We start from the raw sequence: 9,240 nt of genomic DNA, 5'->3' as shown, positions 1-9,240 counted from the left end.
TTACTTATTAAGTACTTGTTGTAAAATGAAGAAGTGATGAAAAGGGGGAAAAAACATGATTTTCTTTTTTTTTTAATTCAAAATCTCTATTTGTGGGTGTTTAATGGATTTATCTGCAAGAGGTTCATCATCAGTGTGGCTCTGAGAGAAAACCGACAACATAAAATTGAGTGTTTTGTTCTTTTATACAAATAAGAGGAAGAAATGTTTATTTTTGTATTCACACTTATAAGAGGTCAAACCAGGTTAATTTTGAAGTAATTTCTGTATGTCAGAAGACATCTAATAATTGTTTAAGAAAGCCTTTTTAAAATATTGATTAAAATATATTTTTATTTTCATCCATAGTCGTTAGGCCAACCACATATCCAGAATATTTCTGGTTTGTAAGTCGTGTTTCAAACGTTTCAATTGTAGACAAGTGCACACACACACACACACACACACACACACACACACACACACACACCCCTTCTACATCTCCCTTTCCCTCTTGGGGTCTCCATGGTGGACACACATTCCTATGCCTCTAAAATCTGTGTTGGGCCTATTGATACACAGAGAAAAACATTAACCCTTTCCCTGCACATTCGACACATACGCACGTACACAAAGTCTGTGGTTAATCTCCTCTTCTGTCTTTATTTTTATTTATTTTTTTACTTCTCTTTCCTCATGACATTCATCAGTGGTGTATGTGCATGAGGGAGAAACACAGAGAGACAAAGGGAGAGAAACTAACCCATCCATTGATAATCAGAGAGCTTTACAATCAGATAACAAAGGGGTTAACTTCGCCTGGGTGGGCCACAGAGAAACCCCCAGGGTGAAACTCTCTCTAACTCACTCACACACACAAAATCATGCTCACCTTAATTCGGAATTAATTAATTTAATACCCACATGCTGGAACAAAGGTGAGAGATAAATCGGAAAGGTAGGTGGATGACCATTTGGCCACTGGTCGTAAAGGCAGATTTGTTTGGTGTGTGTGTATTTGTCTTTATCATATCATCAAGACAGAAGGTAACATCAAGGTGGTCCAGGTTTTTTTTAACATTTTGGGTCTGGGACAAATGCACCCAGTAGTGTATCTCAACACATTTAGGGCCCCCTACCAGGAACAGGCCAGAACACCCAAGTTTAGAAACTTGCCCTGCAAAGTCCCCCCCTCACACAAAGCCAAACATTGTAGCACACAGACAGGTTTCCCTAAACAGCCACCCATGGAGATATCTACAGGTCAGGTACCGTAAATCCGACAATGATCCGTTAAACTAACAGACATCTTTTCCAGGGTCCACAAACATTGCAAGTAAGTAATATTTCTGTAATTGAGGAAAAGAAGGATATGATACTGAAATGTTTTTTAGGAACATAAGAACTGAAACATATTTAGTTTCATTTCTCCTCCAGGTTCAACTCCTTCTCCTGGTTCCTAGTGGTTAAATTGCCTTCCAACTCATTCCACCTAATGTTGAATTCTTCCTGTGGAATGATTTCCCCTTCAGTCCATCCATCCCTCCCCCAGCACCTGTACCAGGCAGCAGTGGCATCGCAGACATCCTTCTCCTTGGCCACATCCTCCAGCTCCTCCTGGGGTCCCTAAGGTATTCCAAGCTATTTGGGATATGTAATCCCTTTCAGTGTCTCACTAATCAGCCACAGGGTTGTCCATTATTCAGAAAGTTGGCGGTTTGACCCCCGGCTCTTCCTGCTGCAGGTCGATGTGACCTTGAGCAAGATACTGAACCCCAAATTGTTCTAGATCCTGTGCATCAGTGCATGAATGTGGCGCTTTGAGTGGTCGGAAGACTAGAAAGGCGCTATACAAGTACAGTCTATTTACCATTTTACATGTTAAGAACACTTCCACAAGCACTAAGCAAGATGCTAATTAGATATTTTAACAGTCACAACTAGCCACTACTTAAGGTGTGGCATTTCAACTTCAAGCTCCTTCCGAACATCAGAGTTCCTCATCTTTTCAGTAAAAGTGAGCCAATTGTGGCTGCTTGTATTTTGAACCTTATTCAAGTACAACACCCAGATTACTGCTAATGCCATACCAATCATCTTGACAATCTCTCACTCCATCTTAATCTCACTCATGAACAACACCCTGCTCTGAGGTTAAAACTCCACCATTCTCTACCCTCGGGCAACACTGGAAAAGGAGAACCAATAGCTTAGTTCCAGAGTGAATGCTGCATGTAGAGGTGAGCCAAACTATATCAAGTTTGTGTACCTTCCCCTCTTGCACTAGCTTCAACTCCTTCCCCAACAGAGAAGTGACATTCCATGTCCAAAGGGCCTGTTTTTATAGCCAGAAGTCAGCATGTCAAGGCCCCCACCTTTGACCCAACACTGACAACTTACATTTTCTCACAATAGTAAAATAAAGTTTTACTTTTAAAGCCTTTCTTCTCTATTTCCCACTTATCATATATTTATTTCTTCCCCTTTTTCTCAGAATTACTTAAAACACCACAGTCACGACAGGCTTTGTTCTCATTAATTCAGGAACCTAACCAGTTCTGCAGTGTTTTATAACCACAGAAATATTGCCTGGGTATTTACATTGCTTGTACTTCTTACTAATAGAGGAACTCTTTTTTTTCCTCTTTCTTATTGGAAGTTGTTGTGTATAAAAGCATCAGCTAATTTAGAAATGTAGTCCATGGCACATAAAAGTTGGAAATATGGTTATTTTTAATTGTATGTAATTTTCCTTCAATCAGCATTTGCCTCTTTCACTCCAGCTGTCTATCATCCTCTTCCTTCCTATTCTGTACAGATGTTCATCTTAGACTTCAACTTATTCAGTGTATGACTCTCTGTGCTCGCTGTACTGACTATTTGTATGTATTAATAATAACTCAAATTATTTATAATATTATAAGTAGAACGCCAAATAACTCAGTTTATACACAGTTTATTTCAAAGAGACATTCAAAACAGCATAAATGTTCTTACCTGGCAGCGGCTGAATATATCACTGGGAGTGGCCTGCACATTGAAGTGTCTGAGGACTCGAACAGCCTGGTCTCTGGCCTTTTCCGAACAGTCGAGGGACAGACAGCGACCCTCACCTACCTGGGACCGTAACTATATGAGACGAGATGGGAAAGACAACATGTATATTCAAGAAAAACAAGGAACACACACACACACACACACACACACACACACAAATGCATCATGACTTTATATTTTATGATATGTTCATGAGTTCACATTAGTTAGTACTTACAGTTTGGAACGGCTGCCCACAGGTGAGTATGACACGGCCTTCGGCTTGTGCTAACTGACACAGAACAAATACACATCAGAACAAAAGCACACAGAAATGCAGTAACGCTATATTTGGTTATCAACAACATTTAGTATTTTGGCTATAGGTTCCTCTTGTGTTTACTGTCTGTGTATAAAAAGCCATGTGTATGTTGCTAACTAACCTTTCCTGCCACTCTGTGATCATCAGTGTTCTCCAACATGACCACATCGACTCCTAAACAGCGCAGGTACCTCCCGAGTCCCTGCAGCATGTTGTCACACACCACCCGTAACTGCTGGGGGGGCAGAGGCGGGGTGTCTTCTGAGGGCTTCTCGCCACACAGGAGGCCTTTCTCTGTGTCAGAGCAAGGGGGACTGACCCTTTGAGCCCCCTGACATTCCTAAATGGACAGAGACAATAATGTGATACTTAACTGATCCCCACAGGGGGATTTTCTTTTCACTTGCACCATAGTGCAGGGAGGTCAAAGCACAGTGTGAGCTATACAACTGCACCCCTGGAGCTGATAGGAACTGCTGAAGTGTCTTGGTCAAACACGCATTGTCCCTCCCTGCAGGTTCGATGCTCAAATCCAGGTTCTTCAGTTGGAGGTTTTCTTGAAAGCTCACTGGCTATGACAGAACTAAGAACTGTTAAATGTATTAGCACAATAGTTATAAAAAAAAATAGAAAAAGGGTCGGTCCTAATTCATGATGGCAGTCTGTGAAGTTAAACACACATCAGATTTCATCCTGCCATTCTGCTGACTGAAGGTTCTTAAGTCATGAGCAGAAAAGGATTAAAATGGAACCAATGAAAGGAACAATCTTCTCCTCAAGGTCCTTGTTTATTCATAACAAAGCCCTGGGAAAGTGTATAGAAATGTTTTTAAGGAAGTGAAATAACAGTTTATGAAAGAGGTCTAAGAGACAAAATTTCCCCACGATTTATCTGTATCTAAAAAAAACAATATCTGTCCGTCTGACATTTCTCAAATAAAACCAAAGAGGAAGAGTACATTTTTCTTTATATTCTGTGTGTTGACCACCTAGAAAACTTGTGACTTGACTCCTGACCTCTTTGCGATGGGCCCGTTTCTCCTTGTGCTTCTTTTCTCCACTCTTCCCTGATTGGCATGAAGAGATGCTGCACAGGTCAGCAGGTAGCCCAAAGTATGCTGGGTTGCTGGAGAGGACGGAGTACACATCCAGCAAACAATAGGCATCTGCCACTAGAAGGAGGATTAAGAAACAAGAGAGAGAGAGAGAGAGGAGAGATAGAGATTCAGGAAGAGGGTGTGAATATATTGGTCTGCAGTTCAGCAGGGGATAACAAAACAATCTTTGATATTCTATAGTGACGAGAACAGCGGCCATCTGTCTCCCTGTCATTGTCTGTCTGTGCATGCACAATACCTTACCTGCATATCTAATTTGGCTGATGCGCAGTGGCCGTTTCTCCCAGTTGGACATCTGCTCTGTCTTGTCCAGGGGCCTTCCCAGGACTTGTTGTACCAGCAGACTGAGGCCTTTCTCTGCAGAATCCTCTCCTACCAGCACCTCTTTAGGTCCATTTTGAATCCTCTTGACCTTACCACGCTGGATCTGTAAAAGGCATTATGGACAAATGGTATGGTCGAGTATTGAATATTTCTCCACTAAAACCCGAATTACTTGATTGTAATTACGGAAACTTTATTAACTTTGAAACGTTTAGAATTTGTGACAATGTAAGACTCTAGGCAAGACATTTTTAAACTTTTAAACAGTCCCTCCCATCTAATGTCCTGCCATAACCTCTTTCAACCAGACATTCCTTGTGATTTTCAAAAATATTACTGGGGTTCCTTACATCCTGCAACATGCAGCCTACTCCAGCAGATGGTGAAGCGACCTCATCAGTTACAGACCCATGTTGCCATTCCCACATTCCTATCCACCTCAGAGACTATGAGTTCAGCTACATACAGTATATCTCAGACAAACTACTGGGCCACAGCTGCAGTATGTACCTGAGTTATGACAGTGAAACAAAACACAGACAAGAGCAGCACTGACTATATATATATAATTTCTCTTCGGGGATTAATAAAGTCTATCTATTTTGAAAAGCCTACATGTTGCAATCCTCTGGTCCTGTAACCCTGGTTGAATGGGGTATAATGGACAAGTGGCAACATTACACCCCTACTAATTAAGGAAGCATAAGCTCTAATTGTGCATTTCCTAGTGCACTATAACTGTAGGATTTAACTCAGAAGGGATTCATATGAAGTTATGTGAATGACAGAACAATGTTACCTTCTGGTGTATATTAAGAAGATCAAGCACCCCCTCCATCTTCAATGGTTCCTCTAAAAACTGTTGCCAGGTGGCCAAGAGACACTTGAGATCTCCTGACATACCATAACCTGAATGTGAAGAAAGGAGAAATGTTGGGAACAGAAGTACAAACAGAAATGCCTCAGATGAATTTGATTTCATCTTTTTCAAGCCTGTTGCTTACCCAGTTTAAGAACATTTCTCCCAGAGAAGAAGCTTCTGATGAAACTAATAGTGTGTGGGTGTTGACAGAATCCGTTTGCACAGAGGTCTAACAAGAAAACCTGGTCAAAAACTGCAAGCTGTATCAGGGCAACTTGCTGAGTTGAGATACAGCCAAATGTGGGCTGCCATTCCATGTCAACTCCTACTATACCACCTTCCTAGGAAAGGATAAAGAGAGGGGTGGATAACACAGCAAAACAAAAAATGATTCACCATAAATGCTTTATATAGTAACCTCATTCGACTACCTATTATATATAGACATTCTCATTAATGGTTGATTTAGAGTGATAAAACCATTTATTTTTAAATCAAGCATTTACATCTCTGTACCTTTAGAACAATGTTTCGACATATCTGGAGAGCTTCCGGCGTGTCCACAAAATGAACCTTGTCTTTGGTGAGTGGCACCTGGTAGTATTTCTGACAGTGAGATTGAGACGGCATCCACTCCTCAGTTTGTGCTGAGTCACTCAAATGTATCTGTCTGAGCAGAGGTGAGAAATGTGCGCACATTAAAAGGTGACAAGAGCGAGGGGGAGAGAAAAAAAAAGAAAAACACAAAGTCAGCTAATACAGATTGTGAGATGATAGAGAACATCAGTGGAATAGAAACTGATCAACAATCATATCTCTAGCATCTTAAATATCTAACAAAAAAATGAATTCAAAGTCATTTTATTTCACACACTGTAACAGCTTCAACCCACATTAATATTTAGCCCACACAAGCCAATCATAATAGCTGAACAGACAATTCAGTTAAAAAATTTGTGTCAATAAGACTGCTTTAAGCAGCTGTGGCTAATAAAGTGACGACAGAGTGACATGTGATGCATGAGAAGGGGATGTGGTGAACAAAACTGAGGCTCCAGGTTACTTCAGCGACAAAAAGTCTGATGCTGTAGCTATTTCTCTCCTCAGCATACCACAATTGCAGAATCGTATGTGTTTTTATGCACATTCCGTCACTCACTGTAGATCAGGCGGTAGACTCTGCTGCGTTTCCCACACACCATGGGGAAGTCGATTTCTGGGGATGCTGTATCTCAACGACCACTGAGACGCTTTCTGAAGACCACAGTACTTCACCAACATCTCCACCAACTGGATCTGCAGCTCACGGTCATCTGCCACTACGTACTACGCATATATAATGTATACAAAAATCACACATGCTGCCTTATCTTATTAGCACTAATATACAGTATATAACGTACAGTGTATCTCTACACACTGTCAAATGCACGCACACCTACAAGCAACACTTACCTGTACATGGTCACTCCAGTTCTCCTCTGTCATGCTTTTCTAAAAGAAAATTGTTGGTGAAATACAGACAAGAGTATTATTAATTGATTGTGTAACTGGGTAATCTGACAGCAATATTGCCTGTTCCTGTGCCTATTATTTTCACTCTTCCCAGCAGTTCTGTTAACATGGGTACATTTGTAAAATGATTAGTCTCCATTCCCAATAGTCCTTGCTCAACATGTTCATCCACTGCCATCAATGTTTCATCAGTGTTTGACAGTAACAGTAAGATTGCTCTTGTGAAAGTTCTGGCAATATGCATTTACCAATAAAGTCAGTTGAGTTAATAATTAATCATACCCTTTAGTTTTTTCTCTGAAACTCACAGACCTGAGCCAAAAAGTCCTTTTTTAGAGAACCTTAAATGCCTCCAACTGCTCATGTTTTCAGAAACTGAATCTATCCTTCACCCTGAAATTCCACTGAGATCTGTTACCGGCTTTTATTGGCTAAAAAGGCGGAATTAAGAAGAATTTTGACAGTGATTAAAGTTGACATATGTGTAACTAAAACGGGAATATGAGATCTGCACAAAAGCATTACATTTTGAATAAACTTTTCAAAGGTACTATTGAGCCCTGAAGACACAATATATGGATGGCAAAATTACAAAGAATTCAGCCACCAACAATAAACACGTGTGATAGAGGAAGTGTGAAAAGAGTTTATTTCGGACACCAAACAAGAAAGGATGTCTGTCTTTCAAAGGTATTACCATTATTGTTAATAATTTGTACTAGATAAAACAAATGCAAGTCACTGATGAGTAGCCTGCTTATCGTGTTTAAGTAAAATAGAAAGTCTGCCACATCACTTACCTCCACAAACCTCTTGTACATGAGGAAACGCAAAGAGTCCAACCTCCTCTTGTGCAGAGCATTGGGACACAGTCCTGTGTGAAAAAGATGAGGTCACATTTCTGCCTTAGGTGCACGTCCATACCTGAACGACTGAACATGTGCCCGGTTACACACCTTGGTCAATGTTGAATTTATCCATGAGCCGGAAGACTTGCTTGGTGAGCATTTTGGGCTGGATCTGGCTCATGCACTGTTTAGACAGAGAGAGGCGAGGGAACCGCCTGCGGAAACACACACATGCAGGCGTAACCATGAGTTCTCACCGCAGCAAAACGATGCCTGCACACATATGACCCAGTATGTTCACATATGCTCCATACTTGCTTATTTCTTCCACACGGAAGTTGGGGTGGCACCACGAGTCTAGCAGTGCGACCAGTTGTTGTTCGAGATGATTGTGGCCTGTGACAAAAGACTCTGCCATTGGCAACTTATTCTGCATGATTAGTGGTACACACATCTGCAGAAGAAAATAGGACAATTTTGGAAGTTGCTTAGAGATTTTAGAGAGGCCTTTTTGGCTTATGAATGAACATATAAAAATTACAGACATGTTTACTGAAAATGTTTTCTCTCACCTCCTCCATATTCAGTTCTTTCTGTAACTGCAGCTTTATGCTGAGCACTGCTGCCTGTGAAAAAAAAAAGTGTAAATCAAAATAGAAAATCTTGTGCTTCAGAATTTTTTTTCTTCCATAAAGAATAGTGTTAATATCAAATGAGTCATTCACCTCTTTGTAGCAGTTAAGAGCCTGCAACCTCACAATTTGCAGTCGGAGTATGGCCGGATCCAGGGAACTGAGTTGGTAGATGTTTATGAGAGTGTCTACAAAGCTGGGCTGGGTATCTGCTAGTAAGCTCAGGGCCCGCTGTTGGACTGCCATTGCTTGCTGCTCTGAGAGTGAGCTCAGCGTTACCTGGTGGAGGGACACAAATGACGAGGAATCAAAAAACAGGATTGGAAACGTGAACAATAGAAGAAAAGAAGAGCCGGGAACACAAAGCAGTAATAGTGGAGCTATTGGAACTAATCTTGCTGCTGTGGTGGTAGTGATAATACAAAAGTAACAAAGTGGCCATGAAGTTTTAAAATTAGGGGTTAGTGATGAAAAATCTTCTATTCTCTGTTTCAATGCAAGGCACCTCATGAAACTGGCTTTTAACTCACTAAGTTATATATATATATATATATATATATATATATATATAAGTATTTTTTGGGGCTTTTATTGCCTTTATGAT

The 9,240-nt window shown here is 40.7% G+C and overlaps 1 protein-coding gene across 1 annotated transcript in view; it reads right to left on the bottom strand.

Annotated features, from left to right (window-relative positions):
• exd3 (exonuclease 3'-5' domain containing 3) overlaps positions 1 to 9,240 on the bottom strand; it is a 37,667-nt gene that overhangs the window by 23,234 nt on the left and 5,193 nt on the right. Inside the window, exons 5-19 of the mRNA XM_035667855.1 lie at positions 8,730 to 8,915; positions 8,577 to 8,630; positions 8,319 to 8,458; positions 8,113 to 8,219; positions 7,957 to 8,030; positions 7,097 to 7,135; positions 6,801 to 6,967; positions 6,158 to 6,311; positions 5,784 to 5,982; positions 5,579 to 5,688; positions 4,699 to 4,882; positions 4,355 to 4,509; positions 3,459 to 3,677; positions 3,254 to 3,307; positions 2,977 to 3,108 (exon numbers count right to left, since the gene is read on the bottom strand). Coding sequence (XP_035523748.1) covers positions 2,977 to 3,108; positions 3,254 to 3,307; positions 3,459 to 3,677; positions 4,355 to 4,509; positions 4,699 to 4,882; positions 5,579 to 5,688; positions 5,784 to 5,982; positions 6,158 to 6,311; positions 6,801 to 6,967; positions 7,097 to 7,135; positions 7,957 to 8,030; positions 8,113 to 8,219; positions 8,319 to 8,458; positions 8,577 to 8,630; positions 8,730 to 8,915 — 1,974 coding nt within the window. The remainder of the gene's footprint in view (positions 1 to 2,976; positions 3,109 to 3,253; positions 3,308 to 3,458; positions 3,678 to 4,354; positions 4,510 to 4,698; positions 4,883 to 5,578; positions 5,689 to 5,783; positions 5,983 to 6,157; positions 6,312 to 6,800; positions 6,968 to 7,096; positions 7,136 to 7,956; positions 8,031 to 8,112; positions 8,220 to 8,318; positions 8,459 to 8,576; positions 8,631 to 8,729; positions 8,916 to 9,240) is intronic.

This window comes from Morone saxatilis, unplaced genomic scaffold (genome assembly GCF_004916995.1).
Source record: "Morone saxatilis isolate NCDOM2014 unplaced genomic scaffold, NCSU_SB_2.0 Contig21, whole genome shotgun sequence".
Classification (NCBI taxonomy): domain Eukaryota; kingdom Metazoa; phylum Chordata; class Actinopteri; family Moronidae; genus Morone; species Morone saxatilis.
This window is presented reverse-complemented; position numbering and strand designations above follow the sequence as displayed.